The 22,731-nt window shown below is 38.9% G+C and overlaps 1 protein-coding gene across 1 annotated transcript in view; it reads left to right on the top strand.

The window, feature by feature from the left end:
* The first annotated feature begins 1,050 nt into the window (after window positions 1-1,050).
* The window catches only part of mtnr1bb (melatonin receptor 1Bb), a 49,785-nt gene continuing 28,104 nt past the window's right edge, over window positions 1,051-22,731 (top strand). Inside the window, exon 1 of the mRNA XM_084942448.1 lies at window positions 1,051-2,217. Within this exon, the coding sequence (XP_084798574.1) occupies window positions 2,010-2,217 (208 nt within the window). The 5' untranslated portion in view covers window positions 1,051-2,009. The remainder of the gene's footprint in view (window positions 2,218-22,731) is intronic.

The raw sequence follows: 22,731 nt of genomic DNA, 5'->3' as shown, positions 1-22,731 counted from the left end.
TCTTTTTTTTTTCTTTCTTGCTTCTTTAATAATCCTGGATTTATTTTTTTTTATTTTTACCTTAAAAGCCTTTCTTAGTGTTTTTTTTACTCAAAGGCTTATATGACAAAACTCAGAGGTTTAAGGTTACACATCACCGTGCTGTGCTGATAAAGGAGATTTCCTTGTAATTAAGAATGCCTTGAAGTTTTTTTTTATTATTATTTTTTAAGTGCTTAAGATTATCAAAAGTTCCTTCAGAGCAGACGAGCACTGTAATACATTAGCTTGAGATTGAGAAGTCTGTGAAGCACAGTCAGCGCAGTCTTATCGGGGATTTGCAGTTTCAATTAGCAGATTTAGATGTTTTGTGGTCTGTACCATCAAGACTATAGATTTTTTTTTCCTGGTGTGAGTAATATTATAAATTCATTCAGTCACTGTCCCTTCTATCGAGTTTATTCACATACTCAAAGCGTATGATTGTGTGCCCTGACCTCACTTGCCAGAGCTGTCTGTCTCCTGGTCATCACATCAGGCTCATGTGGAACTCATCATACTGCTTTGAGGATGACACTGGGCTGCTCTAATCTGTTCCTGCTGCTGTGCTTGAGGGCATCAGGGTCATCCATTCGCCCAGCAGTGAAGAGTTAAACAAGTGGAATGGCACTGTCCTCAATGTGTCACCACAAGTATTGATGACATATGAATCCACCAGATCTGATGGAGAGACTGACTGCACTGTTACCCGTGTTAAGGATGAATGGGTTTAGCCTGCAAACTCCATTTACTGTTACTGCACTGTGCACAAAGTGAATTATAGCTTAGAGTCCATAAGTGGCACTCAGTAGAGACACTACTAAAGGACATTGGTTCAATCAATAGTGCACCATATTTGCAAATGAAAGGCTTAAATTATGTAGCCTGGCTCCAGCTGCATGGAAATGCTAATTGTAATACCCTAAAAGCCAACAGCATATTTGTACTTGCACACGAATAACTTCGGACAAAGAAAAAACAATCATTACATTTTCAAATTTGTCGTTTGCCTACGACGCATGCCTCACACAAGTCTGTGTGTGCTGACTGGACTTCCCATGCCGACCCACCGCTGTGTGTACACTTAGAGCACAACCAAGCTTTGTGCTGAGATCAAAGACAGATTCTGGGATGTCACGCTGGGGATAGGCAGAGGGGAAAATGAGGGAAAATCTTTGTTTGCACGCATGCCTCGGCAAAGTAGGTTAGGAGATGAAGAGAGAAAGTCAAAGACGGCAAGAGGTGTGAGAAATGGAGATGCGCATAAAGCCCAGTGGAAGGCACAAACGTTGTTTGTGAAGCTGTGTCTTCCCCGTGCTCAGTCTGTGGATTTGATGTTTTGCCACAGTGCCGCCTCGCCACGGACAGCTCCGGTTGCGTCGTAGTTCAGAGCATGGCAAGGACAACACAAACGGTCAGGGAAGGCAATTTGTTCACGCGTGTGTCCCCAGAACAGCAAATTAAATGAGGTTTCCGCCGGCGGTGCGATGATTTGACATTTTTTTAATATATATATATATATCTGAAGAAATAGCCTTCTTCTTTCCCGCGTGGGCACATGCAGGAGGAGACTTGGAGATGCCAGCCAGCAACCCGGGGACACTTGACGAGGATGGAGATTTAAAATATGAATGGACTGGACCTTATCTGGAGGACTATTTTCTGAACGACATATAATTTGCATTCATTGCCAGAGAGAAGGTGTGGCACCGCCGCGTGTCCGAGCTGCCCGTGGCACGTGGATGGATGACTTTTGTGCGATCATAAGAAAGAGCCGAGAGTACGTGTAACTTTATATGCCACACGTGATTCCCGCACAATAGCCCGGCAATTCATTCCCATCGCCTTTAAGTGGCAGACTCTCGTTGGGCTCTTGTGGAACTCGAAAGGGTGCGCTTAATGTTTCGTTTAGGACACGCCGGTACCGACGGTACCTGCGGGACATAAATTTACAGCGGCGATTCAAAAGCAGCTCGGGCTGTGGGCCAGTGATGCCGGACACATTAACACTTGTAAAGAACCGGACAGAGCCACGGCTGGGGCAGCTAGATCGCACCCTGGCCACAGAGGGGACCGCCCGCCCCGCCTGGGTCATTGCAATCCTGGCCAGTGTTTTGATCTTCACCACGGTGGTTGACGTGCTGGGGAACCTGCTGGTGATCATCTCGGTGTTCAGGAACCGCAAGCTGAGGAACGCGGGTAGGAGCTTTTCCCCCAATTCCGATAGTTTGAAAGGACGCAAAGGTCGCACAAAGTCAAACCACATGATCAGTGATCACAGAACTAACAATACTTCGCCATTTACCCAGATGGAAAAGATACAACTTACTGTAGTCTAGCGAAAGTTTGCACAATAATGTAGGTTACGTAGGCAATGCTGATTGTGACATCTGCTCGGGGGTGAACACTGGTTATATAAAATCTTGTTTTTGTTTCACCCCGCACGTTTCTTAATCTCGGGCTGCTTCTGCGCATTTCTTTAACCCATTGACCTCAGAGCGCACTTAGCCTTTCCGTGCCACTGTCATCAGAGCAACAACAAAAGAAATTACTCTAGTAAACTGTGCATTTTATATGCGTTACCTTGAGAAAAAATATAAAAAATCAGTGACTAAACTGAACTCACATTAGGTACTGTCCAATTTAACCTGATTCCTACTTTTGGATTTTTAACTTGATTTCAAATTAAACTTCTTGGTAAAGCTTAGTTAATACATTGATGCTGATTAAAAGCTGCCAGGCACATGGACAGGATGCTTACAGTAGGTGCAGATGGGCACGGAAATGATACAGGCACAGATTTCACCTGTGCTTCAAGTTAGGGAATAGTGTGTTCAAGTAAATGTCGTGTAAGATGAATTAAGCTGCCACTGGAGCTCTTATTGATAGCTTGCACTGTTAAAGCTACTCTGACAGTCTAGCATCCCACTTTTCCCACACTTACACGCTCTACTAGTAAAGTTCACCGGCACTCTGAGTCACACTTACTATGAAAGGGCTGGTTAATAAGCAGAGGAAAAGCTGAAAAGCTTGCTATAATGGTGTTGATGAACTTATTTTGTTGTGAATGTAGGCGCCTCTGCATGCAGGACAAAAGTACTCTTGGACCTCTAATTCATCCAATTATAAATGAAATGAATAACTACAAATTTTTAGTGACTCATTCAAACTTTTAATGTGACTGGGTTTCTCCCTAATTCTCCCTATTTATTACAAGCTTGAGATGCTTCTTTTGTGAACTGAAAACTAATATTTTATTCTAATGGAAATTTTAAAAAATGCTTAAGAACGAGACTGAGATTAAAAACTTGCCAAGATGGATATTTTATGCAGTGAAGTCTGCCACACAGTGCTGACTGGCTATTTTGTGCTTTATCAGGCAACAATTAGGGCAGGAAATATGCATTTATTTGCATAATCTGTAAATCAGCAACTATTTTTCAGCCAGTAGGAAGCAACCAGGACTCATTTCCCCCTTATTAGTCAATAGGAAAAAAACCCTTAGGATTTATCAAAGCAACTACAAACTTTCATTGAAGCACGTAATGAAGTTGCTTCTCATGGAGACGTTTTTTATTCCATTTGGGTGTATTCTCTTTCACTCAGATATACACAGTGATCACTGGAGCATTTGAATGCAACCCTGTCTTCAGGTTCAATTTTTTTAAATAGAGGTTTAGGTTAGGTTCATTGGATTCATAGCGCTAAATCTAATCAAGGTTATTTATTTATTGAAGCTATCAAGAAGCAGAATTCAGAAAATTAAGAAGTAACATGTCGGGTGCCAGCATGAATCATTTCTTTTAGCAAGACATGACCTATAGATATCCTCATAATCATTATCTTATTAAACTTTACACACAGTGACAGCAGCTTTCAGAGGATTTAAATAATCAAAAAGAAGGCTTCCCACTTGTTGAGAGAATAAAACAGAGATTATAGCCTATTAAAGAAAAGGTTGGCTGCTGCTGTAACCACAGAAAACGTTGGATATCTTCATCTCTGCTGTTTTCCCACAGTGACTCAGGCATTACTTTGATGGAACCTTTTTGAATATAAAGCATGATCAGTCTTTGGTGTACACTTAGGAGAAAATCTGCAGTGAGTGCATGCAGTCAAGTGCCCCCATTGAGAATAAAACATTAACTGTCATTTGTCCAGTGGAAATCTCTCATATAGGCTTTCAAATGGCTTGGATCTTCTGGAAAAGGGGGATTAGGAGGCATGATCCCACCAAATGGATCAATTTTTAATTGTATAAAATGCGCATTTACAATTCCAACAACAACAACTGCTTGTACAAGGACAATCAGCACATCTTGTGATTAATCACATGCCAGCAATTTCCCTATATACACCCACTAGCATAAGACAATATATCAAACGCTTGATTAAAAATTGCTTAATTTCTATTCAAGATATTCTTGGATGGTAGGGGTTAGTCTTCCCATATATTTTTGTTTTCTTCTTCTTTTTGGCCACTCGCATGGTGCATATTTCTGCCTTAAAGCTGATCTCTCTCAACTGAGACAGCCCACTCAGCAGTTCAAAAACCACACTGAACCCACGATGGTGAACTCGAAGGATGGCTCCTGTAGATTGAAATAACCCACTCGACAGTTTAGATGGGAAAACACCTGACCTAACAGTGGTATATTCACAGTCACAGCAGGAGCAGGAGGGTAGCGCACGATTGCTCACCATTGTTGTCATGGCTTTGCATAAGTCTCCCCTGTGGCAGTGAACGAAGTATACTGACAGCTGAGAGTAATTTTTCATAAGATGCTTGGTTGATGATTGACGACTAGCTCTCACCAACCCACGTATATGATGTATGCATCCCCATAGAAAATTGAATAGTAGAGACTCATTATTCTTTGGCTGAAAAGGCATCAAGATATCGGCTAGTCATACAAATCAGAACTTGGAAGCACATTGTTCATGCAACCAGTCCGTGTGTGGAATGCGAAGTGATTGCACATTAACTTCTTTCCTGTCAATTATCTCTGTGTCTTGTCTGTTCAGGCACCTCCATGTTAAAGTTTCTCCCTCTCATCATTGGCTATTGTGTATGGACAAGCAGGTGCCACAGGCACACAATCACAAGCCAGTAAAACGAAAGTTTTTATTCATATGAAATCACTTGTTCAGGAAAATACAGTTAACTAGAAATGCAACTGTAATATTGTGCAGTTTTGTAGGAATGTGTGTGTTTGCACGGAAAAGCGCCTGCTGTACTTGTGTGGGGCAGAGGCTTTTGTCGCCTGAGATTTGTCTTTGAAGGCACTTAGGTGTTGCAAGCCTTCAAAGAGTGTTAGACAGGATCACACATTACAGAGACTCTCTTCAAAGAGACTTTATTTACATCATATCTCCTCCTGCTTCTCTCATTCCCTCTCTTGCTACGTTCTAAAACTCACTGCTTGCACAAATATAATGCTTAAGTATTCCTTAGTTAATATTTGGGGGAAGAAAACACCCTTTACCCAGTGAAGTTTTACACAATTTGCTTTCAGTCTACCTCTAAACATCGAAGCGAACCGTGAAAACCAGTCGTATTCTGTCTAAATCTGTGTTTTTGTCTGAAATTGTGCTCCTGTGAACTTTTTTCAGTGTCCATTTAAAAGTGTGCACATGTAAGTACAGTCCAAATCAATGTATGAATGAGGTGCTCTTATTTTGCAGCTGTATCCAGGTTAGATTAAAACCTCTGTACCCAGGGTAGACAGGTATCCCACTATAAACTAATGGCTGCTGTGGAAATCTGAAATGAATGTAGGTGAACACAGGCAGCTTACCTTTATGAGTTTTATTTACCTTTGCACAGCAGTCAAGTAAGAGTACAGACAGCATGACAGCAGTCTAGATGCTTTTTGAAAAAGCAGAATTATAAACAGTAAATCAGATGCTGAAAGGAAAGTTGTCTGCTATGGTCACAGCATACTCATAACTCATACATTAACATGTGTTACATATGAAAGAATGAACTAATACGGAGCCTTCTATTCTGTAAGCACAGCTTTACACAGAAACTTAGCTGAATCTGTAAACTCTCCATTACACTGAAACAATGGAAAAATTGTGTCAGGCTCATAAATGTTGCAATTTGATTCCGCATATTTACTGTATCACTGAATTAGTTGCTCATATAATAATGGCTTTAAAAATAATAAATGCATCAGCAAAGTGTGAGGATGTTTTGTCCATGTGTGACATGCATGCAATTCCATTTTTCAGTGGCACTGTGGTATACGGGTTTGTATACCTAAAAACTGAATAAATTAAGATGGAATATCAGTCCTGAAAAAATTAGAGATTTTCCAACATCACATCATGGTTGCCTCTGCCAATGGTTGGACAGCTCCTGAGATTCACAGTCACCTAAGGTGACTTATCAGGGAGCCAGATACCAGAAGCCAGAACAGCCATGCTACCAGAAGGTGCCGAGGCTGTCCACTAAAAATGCTGTCACACACAATTTGCTGCTTACACAACCCTGAATCCAAAAAAATTCATGGGCAGGTGCTTCGGACTGTGGAAATTGGTATTTTGTTGACACTGTGTGAAGTCAACCTCTATACTCAGTGCCCAAGAAGAAAGCCATTGTTTACAAAATGGCACAAAGGGCACATAAAAGGAAGCCTGATGAATATTGGCAACACACTTTTGGCAATATGAAACCAAAATGAATTGTGCAGGATTTTTGGCATGGGTCTGGCCAGGACTACCACAGTGACTGCATAATGCTGATGGTGAAACAGGGAAGTTTGGGCATGCTGCTAAGGGATGCATGAATACAAAGGCTATATGTGCAATTACATTTATAAATGGCACTGTGGTTTACAAGTTTGTATACCTGAATACTGAATGAATGAAGATGAACTACAAATCCTGAAAAAAGAAAACATTTTCCAACATTACAATGATTTCAAACACTGTACCACACATGAAAAAACTGTGAGCTGGCCAAGTATGTCTCCTGATTTTAATGTATTATAAGAGCTGAAAAATATTATGTCCGGAAAAAAATCTACAGATTTATGCAAGGTTGATCCGTGGCCAGGAAGAATAGAATTTTTACTGAAATAAAAACCGAGATGTAAATAATATTAAGGAAATAAAAGGATGAAAGCTTGGGAACAAATTGTGCAGTGCAGTCTAGTGCCTCCCATCTGAGCCAGAAATGTCAGCGAGAGCACTGCTGTTCCAACTGCATATAGAGTACTTCACCACTATGTTGTTGGGAGTCTGGACTCCCAAGCTGAACTCATCAAGCTTGAAGTTCCAAGAATGCCAGTCTGAACTTGGCATACATCATATTGAGAATGGCCTTGGGTCTTTTGGTCCCCCCCGCTCTTAATGGTGCTAAAGCATTCAAACCACCTCTCAATATACTCTATGCCTTTCTGTTTGTCTGTGTTGGATCTACTCTTATTCTTAATTATACTACTTCTCTGTCATAGCTTTGATGTAGTTGGCTGTTTTCACAATGATAAGACATGAAAAAGATGATTAAGGAATGACTTCAACAGAGAGAGAGAGAAATGTCAAGAGTAATTTACAATTACTCTTGTGAGATACTTTTGAAAGCTCAGACACTTCTTAAGACAGTTTGATTGCAAAGGCAAATGTCTTCCTGACATTGGAGCTGACCGGTTTTTGTGGCCATGATTAGGGACTTGGCTACAAATGGGTGCGCAGATGCTCTATGTAGTGGTTATGAGTTGTCCGAGAAGTTTGCAAATAGGTCTGCATGAATGACGTAGGAAATGAGATGAGAGACAGAGAGAGGACTTCTGTTAAGCTGCTAATGGACAACCTCAGCTTTTTAATTTATTGGACAGTTCCCAAGTCTACACTCCGCATCTTTACATTTTTAGGCATTCAGCTGACACTTTAATCCAGAGTGTGTCCCACTGAATAAGTATGGGGGATTTCTTTGTCTTGTGCAAAGACATTTTGACAGGACATACAGCTGTTGGCAGACTATTGCAGACAATCTCTCTGAATACTAACGCTGTCTATACTGATAATTGTTACCAGATGAGCATTTAATGTCAATCTGAGCAATAGGCTATTAACAGCTATGACATACGGTGATTTTAAGAGAACTGAGACTGACATCCCTCCTTTTTGTACAAAGAAGAAAGTAAAAGAGTTCCATTATGCATTCACAAGTGATTTGTTTGATAAATGCTGAGAATTAAGCTAAGATATATGAACACACAGTGACGCATTCAGTTATTTTCAAAATAAATCATCCAACTTAGAATAGATATGAAAATGTAATATAACCAGTTTTGAATAACTGCAGGCACACACACACACACACACACACACACACACACACACACACACACACACACACACACACACACACACACACACACACACACACACACTTGCTTGCCCCTTCATTATAACCCTTATTTCCTGCTTCATTTGTTTCTTAACCATAACCTACTGCTTCCACACTTATGTTAGCAGACTTTTGTGAAGAACACTATGTACATTCTTACTTGTGTAGAGTGGAAACTTGGACATGATAGTGGTCTCACCTCACACACAGCAAGCTTTTTGGTAATGAACTGAAATGTTTGCCATTTTGACCTTGTGATGCCTCTGATCACATATAATAACTAACTCAGCTATTAAGGCTAAGGTAACAATCTATAATGTCACCCATATACATAGATAGGTAACACTTTCTGTTACAGCCCAGCAATGATGTGCTATTAGTGGGGTAATAAGGTGGAAACAAGAAGGTAATAACATGGAAATAAGTTATAACAAAAATGGTTTTAATAGAATAATGTTACATAGAAGATTATTTAATTGAGTGATACAGGGTCAGAACCTAGAGAAATAATGTTGAAACCAATGTATGTTTATTTAATAAAGCAATAAAGAGGGATGTCAGTTAGAATTTATGTATGTAATAAAGTTGTAATATCAAAGTAATAATCGATGATTAAAAAATTGTATTGTGTTACCACATTATAATGTTGAAATTAATACTGCATTTTGTCCCCAGTAATCTTTCAATTTGAGCATAACAGTTTAAATATTATAATTAATGCTGTGGCTTATTACCATGAAGCTTGTTACCTGGAAGACCTTTGGTAGAAAACTAACATTGTAAATGTGCAGTCTCCCTCTAAAAGTAATCAGGGTACATAATATAAGTGTTACTGAGTGATAAATTGAATTTAAGCATCTGTGAATGTATATATGGTTAATTTTCTGCTAATTACATAAACAATTCTTCCTTCCTCCAGCTTAAAAGATTCAGTTAGCCACAAAATGCTCACCATGTTAAACTAGACTTACTATTACTTCGTCATTATTTGGTTATTATATATATTGGTATTTAAGTGGTAATAACTTACAAATATTATAACAAATATTGCTTCCACTACTACCACATCATTACCAAGCTGTAATATAAAGTGCAACAATAATATAAAAGCCTGATGGTTAAGTTACACTCCAGGGAAATAGCAAACGTACAAAAGTATGCAGTTTAACTTCTATCCTAAAATTTTAGCTACTTAAAACTTCCCTTACTCTGGTCCAGCATCTCATCTCTTGTTAGATTATATAGATTTTAATATTCCATTCATTGCTTTAAAAAAATACAGTAGTTAGGCCCATCTTTTCCAACAAGACCCAGTAGGCATCTTTAGATCCTTGGTTCATTTTCGTTCCTCTCATAATTTATGCATCCAACCAAGGTTTTTTGCCATAGGGGCACTTGGGTGTTTGATTTTAATTCATTAAAATCAAAACAGGAGATAAGCAAGCTGAACAGGTTGTCAGTTCAGTCAGATTTTGTTTAATCCTGAAAAGCTTTCTCAGCTTTCTGGAGTACAGATTTAAAAAAAAAAAAAGAAAGAAAGAAAGAAAGAAAAAAGAAAGTTCTGAAAAGGCAGACAGATGAAGGTAGATTCATAGCATTTTCCCAACCACCCTAATGGAACCTGTACAACAGAGGAGATGGTGAAAAACAGGCAGAGAGGTAGCGATAACAGAGATGAAAATGGGGCAATGTTAAACTGTAGCTCAAAAAGATTAAAGGAAGATTTTAGATGCAAAGCCCTGTTGCTAGTTTTATTTGCAACAATTTGTTTATTTTATATTAACTTATTTGGAAACATGCATCTTACATCCCATTGTGACAAATATTAGCCACTAAGTCTAGTTCCTCATGTAATTTCAAGTAGAATCCATAGGGGAGCTGAGTTACCACTGATCTATAATGCACAGAAAAAGAGTGCCTATGGGGCTTCGGGGGATTTTCTGTATGTGTGCTGGGCTTTGGCATATAATTCTTTCATCATTCGGATTCTCTGTTTCTCTTTTTTTCTTTTTTTTTTGTCCGACTCAGTGAGTATTTAGGCAGAAGCGAAGGTTGGACATGACTGCTGGGGATGTTTTCTGCAGCATTAAGTGCTCTGGGAATCTACTTCTGCCAGAGCTGTGCCCAGGCACTGTCCTGTCTCTTTTGGGTGAAGCATGAATTCCATAATTCCCTTGAACGCAGACAGCTGGATAAAGGAAACAGGAGGAGCTCAGACCATCTAGATGGAGAGCAGCAAGCAGACAAAAAGCAAGAGAGAGAGATGCGAAAGGAAAGAGCGGTTTAGAAAGAGCTCAAAAACAGAAAAATTATAAGGACACGGACTATGAAATACAGAAAGACAGCCCAGTGTTTATATAAGAGACAAACAGGACTGAAATCCCTTGCTATGGAAAGTAGGAGAGTGATGTTGTGTTTCAGAGGCGCAGCCAAGACAATGTAAGAACTACTGTCATGTGTCATCAGAATCACCCAGCTGTTATCAGTACTTTGGTGCTGAGATGGGGGATGATTCAGTAGTTTGCATGAACGCGCGCACGCGCATGCAGCAACTGACAGAACAATCTCCTTTAATCTCAATAACCATGAACATGATAGATTGACCCATTTAATCTGCAAAGCAAGTGATTGGTAATTTCATTGCTTTACTCCTTATCAAATCCTGTAGTGTCTGCCGTATCACTACCCCCCACCCCACCCGTATCCATAATGCATGCTTTGTGATAATTTGAAGTGCATTATGTAACAATTTCTCAAAACCTTCAGGCAGCAGTGGGTGAAGAGGTGGAAGAAGCAAGGGATTTGCTGCAAGAGAAGGAGGAGAAAGGAAGCGAAAAGAGGAGGGAGGTGAAATAGAGAAGCCCTGAAAAATCAAGGGCAATCTAGGATGAGAAAATGAGAATAGGATAAAGGAGGGAGGTGTTACAGGGATGTGCAGAACTGTATTCATGCAAGCAACTTCAAAACAAGACAGGCAAAATGTTTGTTTGTGGCAGCAAAGGAGACAGTGGAGGGGGACTGACGCCTCTTTCTAATCCGCACGTCGAAGCAGCCCTACAGAGAATAAGATAAACATGGTCAGTGTACATAAAAGCTTAAAAGGCCAAGTGTGAAAAACACGATACTGTCTTTAAATGTGGCTGGGAAGCCTTTTGAGTCTTTGTTTGACAAAGCCAGCAGAGACATGCGAAAAGGTAGGTGGACAGAGAGGGGAGGTGGCATACAGCAAGGGGCCTGAGGCAGAATCAAGCCCAGACCGCTGCAGGACACACCAAGGCTTCTGTGTATCCTTGCACACTCATCCAGGAGAGCTTTTATCTAATATCACATGAATACAAGAATTTGTGTCCATATAAAAGTGGTAATTTTTTTAAATTAAAAAATAACTAAAAGCCCTAATGGCACAACTTGTATCATAGCAAAATGCACAAATTAAAATGTATTACATCTACCCGTTTCCAAAGCGGTAAACCCCGGTGCTGGTATTTATGATACAGAGTGCTTTGCTACAAACAAAATTTTAAAAAGAAAAATGTTTTTTATTTAACCCGTTTTCTCTTCGTTAAACCCTGAAGTCATGTTTAATACAGTGCGGCGGTTCTGATATATCTTGTTAGAGGAGGTCATATAATCCGCCTCTTCCTGAAAGAAAGCACTGATTAAAGAGGTATGTGCAAAGAAAGCTGAAACTGTTTCTGATTGATTTCAAATACCGAGAATTGAATACTAAATCAAAAAACATTGATTTTAACTCATACATAGTTTACTCTTTTTCAAACTCTAGTTAAAGATTCTCAAGGTTCCAGAGTTTTAATGTGAATACCTCATTTCATACATAAATTCATTTTTCGTCATGTTCACCTTTTTAAAGTTGTTCAACTTTCTCCTTTGTACTTTTCACATTTGCAGCTGAATGGACTCGAGAGCTTGAGCGAACAAGACATTTGTTCACTCAGGTAATTGTTGTTCTATTGTGTCCACTTAAACAAGTTTCAAACATGTATTTGCCAGGGCACGTCAGGCTGCCCTCAGGCCTTTTGCATCTCATTTAAATCACATTACGGCTACAGTTGAGCATCAAGGGTATTTTAAGCCATTATTTGAAACAACAACAAGCATCGCTTTTCATGTCCTCTAGTGTTTTTTCCCCCCCTCCATTCCACAATTTATGATCAGAGTATGTTCGCAGCTCGGGTATGTCTTGGCAGCTGCTACAAGACAGTTCGAGTACTCAAATGCTGGGTATCCAAAATGCCAAGTTTTCTGATCAAACACAAAAGTGCCCAGAGAAATTAAAGCCCTTCAAAGGCTACAGTCAGTCAACTGGATGTAATCCTGTAAGTAATGATGTGAAGAGACAAAGGCAATATTTTACATAATGAAAGAGGCTGTGCCTTAAAGACTCTCTTTTGTGGTTTCATAATCAATAATGTCAATAGGCATTTCTCCATGTGTGCAGTGCAGCAGTAATCCTGATTTTTATTTTCTCTGTGTTCACTGTTATAATGATAAGCTAAGACAGCTTTCTGATTTAATCATCTGCTTTGCTTTACAGTTCAATGTGCACTTCAAAGGTCAATCTGCTAGGACTAACCAGACTTAATGTCTGTCTGCTGGACTCAGGAGAAAAGCCACTAAGCCACAGAATCGCAGCAATATGTGGGTCCACTATGTAAATGTACTAAATCACAGGTATAGTGTTGTACTTAGAATCTACTCTTCAGGAAGGTAAATGCTTTTTTCCCCCACCGTAGCTTTGTGTTTGTGATACATATAAGTATAATCCTATATAACAGTCTAATTTGAGGATTTTTCACATCCCACTGCCTCCATTGTTGATTTCCAAACTCTACAATAAACTATTGCAAACGCCGCATGAATTTAGTGGAAGAGTGAAGTGTATTTGCTGTTAAACCTCACTGCACGGCAAGCCTGGCAGCATGTGCCACTAGACCGAGCACAGCAGCATTTTTAATGTGAAGGAATAGAGGGAGAAATGGACGAGGGTCGGTGTTGTGCATTTGAAATGCAGGGGGTAGGAGGTAAGAAGGGTTTGGTTTGCCTGAGGCAAAACGTCCACAAAGTGCATATTGAATGTGAATTGTCCTGATCTGAGTTCATCTCCACATTCAAACAAAACCTTACCAATGGATAGCAAAAACTATCTAATACACACATTATTTGTAGGCTTGTGACATGTGCTATGAGTTCTTCATATGCCATTCACTGTACAACTTAACAGTAAGATTTTATCTGCCTTGAGCTGGATTAACGGTTTTGCAAAACAGTTGGCAGCTACACGTCTGCTCCCCTAGCCTCTGACATGTTACATTTTCTGTTTTTTATGTCATATATTTTTTTCTTTATAGAGGAGACTAATAGCCAGCAATACTTACTGAAACATGTCTCTGTCATGTCTGTGAATAAACAACAGTAGTAGTTCAAACTAAGCTCTTCAGATTTGGTTTCCGGGACAGGAAAAGTTGCAATACGATTAATAAATAGAAACAAACAATATGTTGAATATTTTGAAAATGTAATATTTGAAGTGGCAGTCACATAGTAAACAGTAATAGTTACCTACTTAACACTGGACGTTGGATAGACGTGCAGGTCGTGTCTATAATGAATCCATCAGTCCATGACCAATTCTGCACATCTATACGATGTCCAAACTAGGTCCACAATTTGGATGTCCAGCCATGACATTATATGATGTTCAACATTTGAACTTTGGACTGGGTAATTTTTTTGGACATGATGTGGACATCTAATGACAGGTGCAGGGAATTTACATGATTAATAAAGGTTGATTTTCTGGTTTTTCTTTAACTGGTTTATTTATTCCAGTTAATCAACTTATTTGTCTGTAACAAGTTTAAAACGGTCACTAATTAAAATGTATTGAAATATTTAAAACATTGAAATCCATGTTAAAATGTAAATAATAATGGTTAAAGTATTTCGATAGGAGTGCAATGGGTTTAATGAGTTTAAAAGAGCATTTGCATGATATGTGTTCAGCTTTACTAGTATCCTGTAAAGTGGCATGATTGCTCATGATTGTAAGACGACATGTGGTTGTGATCAGTAGCTGGACTGAGAGAAGTTGCAACGGAAAGTACGAGAAGTTTATGCAAATGCGTATGTATGAACTCGACTATCTGCTTGACAGCCTTTGTCATTGTGCGCATTTTGCAAACTTGGAGTTGTCTGCTGATCACTTTACATTCCTTCACACGTAACTCTTATTATTTAGTCCCATATCAGAAGGTGGGATACTGTTCCAGATCATTTTCTAATAATGTCATTTTATCAAATGATAACTGGAAATGCATACAAAGGTGAAAAACATAGCTACAGAAAAATAAACTGGTAGCATATAGAAAACACATCCTCCACCCTCTGGAAAAATTGGTACCACAGAAGTGAGTCTAAATTTGACGTTGAAAGACGACTACATTTGGACTATAAATAGACATGGAGGTCTATTGATAGATGTAACAAAACGTCACCTGGAGTTACAAAACAACCCTTTCAGTGGACCAAAATTGGACGTCCACAAATATACATATAAAAGACGGCACTCTGACGCCACTTTGCGCAGTGGGAGAATGTTTTTTTTTCAACCCTGCTAAGATCATTAAAATCTTAATACGGTCACTGGCAACTTCTTTTCTAGATAAACCTTGGCAGTAATGGGTTGGACCTCCTTTTGCTTCATGGCACAGATTAAAAAAAGGGACTTTGGTTCTTATTGACATGATGCCATCACCAATTTTGCTGCAGATGCATCATCTGCACATCCATGGTGTGAATCTCCAGTTCCACCACATCCAAACAGTTCTCTGTTGTACTGAGATCTGTTGACTGTTGAAACAGTTTAGTACAATGAACTCATTGTCATGTTCAAGAAATCCGTTTGACCTTTGTGACATGGCACGTTATCCTGGTGGAAGCACCCACTGGAACAGGGGTACACTGTGGGTATAAAGGGTCATGGGCATGGTCAGGAACAAGCTGTGGTATTTAAATGATCCTCAGGTGGTACTAACAGGACCAAAGTGTGCCAAGAAAATATTCCCAACACTACTACACAACCACCAGCCTGAACTGCTGATACGTGGTAGGATGAATTGATGCTTTCATGTTATTCTGCAGAATTCTGACCCTACCATTCGAATTTTGCAGCAGAAACTGAGATACATCATACAAAGCATTTTTGTAATCTACTATAGTCCAGTTTTGGTGAATCCATTTGAGATGTAGCTTTAGGCTTTTCTTCTTAGATGACAGGAGTAACTCTCAGTGTGGTCAAATTTTGATGTGTTGTGCATTCATAGATGCCTTTCTGACTACCTTGGTTATAAGTGGTTATTTAAATTGCTGTTGCATTCCTATCAGCTTGAAGCAGTGTGGCTATTGTCTTCTGAGCTCTAGCACTCAGCGATTTCACACTTACTGGATATTTTCTCTTTTTTCTGACCATTCCCTGTAAGTCCTAGAGATTGTTGTTGTGTGAGAAAATCCCAGTAGGTCAGCAGTTTCTGTAATGCCGTCTGGGACCAACACCCATATCATGTTCAAAGTCACTTACATCACCTTTCCTTCCTATTTTGATGCATGATTTGAACTTAACAGGCTGTCCTAACCATGTCTAGATGCCTAAATGAACTGAAATGCTGCCATATGATTGGCGAATGCAGTTGAACAGGTGCATCCATAAGAGTAGCCAGTGAGTGCAAATGTGTTTTCTAATGTTATAGTGCTTTATATTCTGTGTAGTGTTGCCTGTTTGTCTCATGAAAGTAATGGGAAGTACAACCAGGCCCATCAAAGCACTTGCTGAACCAGACTGAAGCTTCAGCTCAGGGGTCTGTTGTTCTGTTTCAGAATACATCAATTACAACAAAAAGATGCCGGCTCCCACTAGGCACATGCATAACTATATGTGACACTTGTGCATGTTGGGGAAGCAAGAAAAGTAATTATAGGTGAGAAAAAAAAAACTTGTACTAAGAAATCCAGCAACAGAGTGTACTGACAGATCTTTTTGTGTTGGTCTCAAGACAATTTGTGAATTAGTCACAGAATGAGATTTGTTTGTTGTGTATGTGGACATCAATTTTCCTTTTTCTTCTGACAGTCAGTTCAAGTTTTCTGGAGTCAATATTTTTTAGACCAGCGCTAAGACAGCTGAGCTGTTTAACATGTAATGTTTCTATGTAAACAATTTCAATATAAAATTACTGCAATTTTATACTGAAAGTTTCTTGTGGGATTCACACTCCAGTGGTGTTTGTGTAAATCCCGTGAATTCTTCCTCCTAAAGTGGATTTTATTAATGTTTGAAATGAGATACACTTCTATATTTTATATATAATTTTTCATTTATATAAATGGCATGTTAAGGGGAATTATTGTCCATGAAAAAAATGTATACATTTTTGAAAACTTATTTTGCTTCACTCTAACTTAAGGTCAGTCTAGAAACCAGAGTAGCATCACTAATGTGGCATGCATGAAAGGTACAAAAGTTACAAATTGAAAGTCACTGACAATGAAGTGGAAAAAAAGACATAAACCATTCATGCTGCATATTAAAATTTTGATGCTTGAAGATGTTCGAACAGGAAGGAAAAGAAATGCTGATATGACTAGCAGATTAATGTCTGATTATACTTTTCAGTTACACTTGGTGGAAAACTTAACACTTTAAGGTCCATAAGAATAAAGGAGGCGTCAAACCCCCTATTAAGATTGTAATGAAGTGGGATGTTGATATCAAAACATGAACCTTTAATCTTTTCCACATTGTTCCCATATTACTCAGAGTGGTGACACATTTTAATGTCGACAGTTTCAGTTAGCCTGAGGCATGACTGAACTAAGTGGCTGCTTATGGTACCAAAGCAACCATGGGGCCACAGAGAGCATAAAAAAGATTTTTTGTTTTTCAACTATTTAGCTAGCAACATTTCTCAAAAAAACAAAACAAACAAACATTCAAATGGGATATTATTTTTTTATGATTTACTGCATGTTTTTCTCTTTTTGTACCAATTACAAAGATACATGGTCTGTGCTTGATAGTCCTTGGTGTCCCAAAACCTTTGCGTGTACAATCCTGTAAAGGACATTGTTACTGCTTCTGTAGTAGTTAAGAGGGTAAGTGGCAGTGAGTTTCTGCTTATCAAAACCACTTGATTAACTGATCATCAGCAAGTGTGAGCACCTATATAAAAACATAGGTTTTGGTGGTTTGTAGGTCTTTTGTGTGTTAACACAAGGGCAAAGAGGAAAAACATCAGCAATGGTCTTAAAGAAGCAATCAATGTAGATTTATTCTACTGTAAAAACAAATTTTCAAAACTGGAAAACATTCAAGACAGATGCCAGTCTTCTGGGAGGTGGAGGTCCTAGTAAATTCATCCAATGGTTAGACCATGCATGCACAGAGAAATCTCAATAACTACATCGAAGAAACTGAAGGCTCAGTTAAGATGCTAAATGTGAAAGTTCAGGACAGTAAACCATTTTGGGGGGGTTTCCTGGAAACCATAAGAAATTTGTAATAGTGTCCTTTGGTTAGACAAGACCAAAGTGAAGTGGTTTGGGCCCCTCTTAGCAGTTGTTAAACAAATTAGTGGTGTGGTGATGATTTGGACTTTTCTTGAGCCACAGCACCTGGAACTAAGTATTCTAGAGACAGATGTGAAACCATCTGTCTGACAACATGGCGGAAATTGGGTAATACAAGAGAACAACGATCCCAAGCACAACAACAAATTTACACACAGAATGACTGAAAAAGAAAAGAATCAACGTGTCAGTGGTCCAGTCAAAGTCCAGACTGCAAACTGATTAAGATGCTGTGGCGGGACTTTAAGAGAGCTCTGCATAAATGAATGTCTGCAAACCTCAATGAACTGAAACAATGTTGTAAAACAAAATTGGTCAGAATTCCTCCACAGCGATGCGAGAGACTGTTAAAGTAATTCAGAAAACACTGGATATGTCTGACAGGAAGCAAAGAAGAAGCATACACAGGGGAAAGGCACAAAAAACAACAAAATCACATAAGCACTTACGTACACACATAACTTGTGTAGGGCTATTATGTCATACTAGACTTTAAAAGTACTGTATTGCTCACTAAACGGAAGTTACTAAAGGGGTGATTGAGGAGGTGTAAAGCGCAACGGTAAGTGCATGACGCTCTGTTGCTGAGGTGTAAGACGTGAGGTTGGAGGTGTAAGGAGACCAGTGATGTGTTGGCAGTGTGTCTAATGCTGTTGAAATTTTTTGTTGGATACTTTCATCATGGTGACAAAGTGTTACAGGAGGGGTTGGATTATACTTTCATTTGACAGCAGCAGCGGAAGGTGGAGGCAATAGAAATAACCTTGGTCAATATTAAGCTTGCTGTTTTTGGTTTTCCAGCTTTCAGCTTTACTTTAAGTCAGCAGATTTTAAAAAAGTCAAGGAACACAGCAACTGGGAATCACAGTGGTGAGCTGGTAGAGACCAAAAAAGAGCTGAAAGCAGGGAACATTGCATGTTTGTGCCACAGTGATATTTCTTTGTAACTGCTGGGCAAGTATGTGGACATGGTAAATAGCTGGTAATGAATTCCCCTTCACTGCATAATATGTCAATTTGTATTTACACACACATTCTGCAGCCTCCAACTAAGCTGAAAGAAAATGTAACATGTTTAAAGTCAAAAGTATTATACACGAACCTTACATCATTTTGGCTGTTACCCATTAGGGGTAGGATTAAAAATAGATGTTGCATTTGCAAAATGGTAAATAGTTATATATATCTGAGGGGGGAAACATCAAACGTATGAAGAAGAACTTTTAGAAGATCAAAATATTAATAGAGTAAGTAAGTTCTTGGGGATCCCTTTAAATATAGCTGGGTCAGACTTTCTTTAAGACCACAAAACACAGTGCTTCTCAGACGTATTCTAGTGAATCGACTCAACGTTTCCATTTAAAGCATCTAAAATTAACAGGCATGTTTTCTTTTTTCTTACTAAAGTCAACTTTGAACTCTATGTTGGTGTAGTGTTTGTTTAGTGTAATACGCTTTCCATAACACTCCTGCAAAAATAATTCAACATAGGGGGGGGTGGGGGTGGAGAAGCATGCAGCTGATGCTTGGATTTAGATAGCAGCCTAGCTGCTGGGGGGCCTGACGGGCCTTCAGCAAAATTGATGAGGACTGAACGTTCGGGAACCAGCAGGCAGAGCTGACTGGCAGTATTTACCGTTCCCAAGTAAACATAATGTAGATCACCTGTGTTGCTTTGAATTTCACCATGACCTGTAATTCTTTTTGGACTATGCACGAATCTAAGCACAAAGAGAAAAGCATCAAAATGTTAGACCGTGGAGGCTTTGAAACTTTGCTGAAAAAAATAGACTGAGAGAATAAATAAGTGTCAAGTGCTAAAGAAGTCAACCAGAAACACTTTAATTCAGAAACAATATGAGCTCACACTTACAGCTGCTGAAAATATGGCTCCTCCTCGGGGCTTTCTTGTCTTATCGGATACAGTACACTTCCTAGTCCTGGGCAAAAGCCCCACTGGAATGGAAGCACATTTATCTTCTTCCAGTGTGAGAGCCTTAAGTAGTCTTTTACCTACAAAAAAATAATTAAATGCTTCCCTCTGTATATATTGTATTTGCTATTAATTCAGCATCCTTATACCCTTTATCACACCTATGCTGCATGTATTTGCAGCCGGGAGCTCTCTAACTAGAAAAAGTAAAAAATGATTCTCCTATAAGTTGGATTTATTCTACTGGGTAACTGGTAATATGTTTCTAAACCTGGCTTAGTCATTTATCTTTCTCCAAAAAGACAGCTTACCAGAAAATCACAGTCATTTTCTTTTCTTGAGCCAACAAAATATTAAAGAATATAATTTTTGGATGTACTAGGCCTCTTGCCCTACCACAACTGGGTTAGGTTGCAGCCCCACTGCAACCCCGAAGTAGATAAGGGGTTAGGATTAGGGCCATTTTAACTATTTGTCCAGTTCAGTAAGGTGAATTAGACACAAACTTGTGACATAAGTTGTAACTGACTGTATTATTGTAGGTTCTTTACATTACAATATAAGTTGCTTGGGGTGACTGTTGTTGTGATATATATAAGTGCTATATAAGTAAAGTGTAATTGAACTGAAATTATTTGACTTGATTTGAACAGAATTGAATTGCTTTTTGTCAACAAAGGAGTTTAAAATTGACCTTAACTTCTAAAAAAGACCAATCCTAAATTTGGAGAACCTGACATTATACACACCTAGTGAGAACAGACTCATTTGGAGCAGCAGTCAGTTTAATGATGCATTGCATAAAGTAAAATGAAGTCAAACAAATTCATATGGATTTTGAACAGATTTTATGTAGACCTTTGTTCACTCTTCCTATTACCAAATAAAAATGAACAAAGGTGTGTCGTGAAATACTGATGCTTTTAAGATGCATGTCTAAGTGTACGTTTAAGCACCCTCTTATTTCACATTCATGATGAGCCTCAAAGACCTGCTTCAGTCTCAGATTGATGCTAACTAAGTGCAGGTTTCCTTCACTACATCACAAAGGTAAGAGTAGTGTGGAGATTTTAGAGTGAGCTAGTGATAAACTTCAGCTTCCTTCCTTGCAAGTTGGTGTGCATGACTTGTGTAATCGATGAACTTAAACTTTCCAGTGCCAAGTCCTTGAAACTTCTGATGTTCCTTCAGCGACTGATCAATACGAAATCTCAACTCGCTCTGCTCCTCGCTCTCTGTCTTTCACAGTGTCCAGTTAAATTCCAGATTATTAGGTTGCGACCAGGTTACTGGCTATATGTCTCACCAGTGTTAAATGTCCGCGTGCCGATATCCTGCTCTTAAGCAGTTCAGGTAAAGCATTAAAACCATGTCTTCTCAGTTTCTGTCCGTCAATTTCTGTTACAACAATGTATTTTTTTTATGGTTCATGTTTGTTTGTTTGTTTTTTAAACAAAGGCACAACATTCAGCAGCTTTTCTGGTTATTCTTAGTGACTGTGCAACATGCTGTTTTTATAAGGACTATCTCTTTGGGGAAATTATGTTTAGCATGAGATTTAAGAAAGGCATTTACATTCTTTAGTCTTTGAAACTGAGTAATTCAAGTAACCAACTTTCTGCACAGTTGTGGATATTTTCAAAGCATTCAATGAAAATGAAAACCTACAGAGGCATATTATTTATATTATTCGCCTGATTTCTGTACTTTTAAGCTGGTGCTCTGTTGTGGCGACCCCCCCCCCCTTCTCTCATAAAGGGCATTAACAATATGTGACAAAAGACATTGCATTCACTGGGTAACACAGGGTAGTACAACTGCACAGCGATTATTGCATCTTTGCTTTACAGTTCATTTCATGTGATCCATCCGTGACACAGCAGTGTTTGTTTCTTCCCTTGACCCAATAACCTATGACACACATGTATATGTCACAAACCACATATATGCAGGTCCTTTATCATGCTGTTAAGGAATAATTCATGTTGTTTAATTTAACAGTGATGTAAACGCAGATTGCTTTTAACCAAGGTCAGAGTTCATGGCTTTCTACCTCTAATATTGAATTTTTTAACAAGGCAATGGGCAACAAGAAGTCAAGCTGAGTTAAATGTTTCATGCACAAGAAACCTATTCACAGAGTGCAATGATGACACACAATCACAAATAAATACATTGCATGAAAGGTCTTGGATGTTTTGAATATCCGAGCGTGAAATACAACCACCAGCTCTAAATCTCATCCCATAACTCATCCCTCCACCTGACATGCTTTGTATTACCTCACAACCCAAATGCTGTCCATATGGTAAGTCTCTTGCAGCACGAGCGCTGCGGTGGCAAAGCCTAGACCTGCTCAAAACACGTGCCTGAACACAAAACAGCCATATGCGCTTGGCAGCACTAATTATTTGCAAAGGCCAGACACTATTTAGTACACTCACTCTCATTATTGTGCTTGCAGATGGGGGAGCAGTTCAGTGCTGTGATATTTGCCACTGAGATATTTGATTTGATAAATATAATACAGTGCAGACCTCAAAACCGAGAGGTTTTACTTTGTAATTCCATGACTTCATGTACGGGAAGCGAGCCATGTTTTTCAGTTGTCACATGATAACTGGATAATGTTTGCTGCATAGACTGAAAAAAAGTCATTGTAGTTGTAGTCTATCAGATTTATGTCTTTTCTTATTCATTTTTACAAATTGTGTGAATAGAGCCTCCTTCCTGTAAGTGTTTGGTTTTCCTTATTGGCTGACCAGTTCCATATGCTACA

Source organism: Perissodus microlepis, chromosome 10 (genome assembly GCF_051167445.1).
Source record: "Perissodus microlepis isolate ML-2025 ecotype Zambia chromosome 10, ASM5116744v1, whole genome shotgun sequence".
NCBI classification, from domain to species: Eukaryota; Metazoa; Chordata; class Actinopteri; order Cichliformes; family Cichlidae; genus Perissodus; species Perissodus microlepis.
This window is presented reverse-complemented; position numbering and strand designations above follow the sequence as displayed.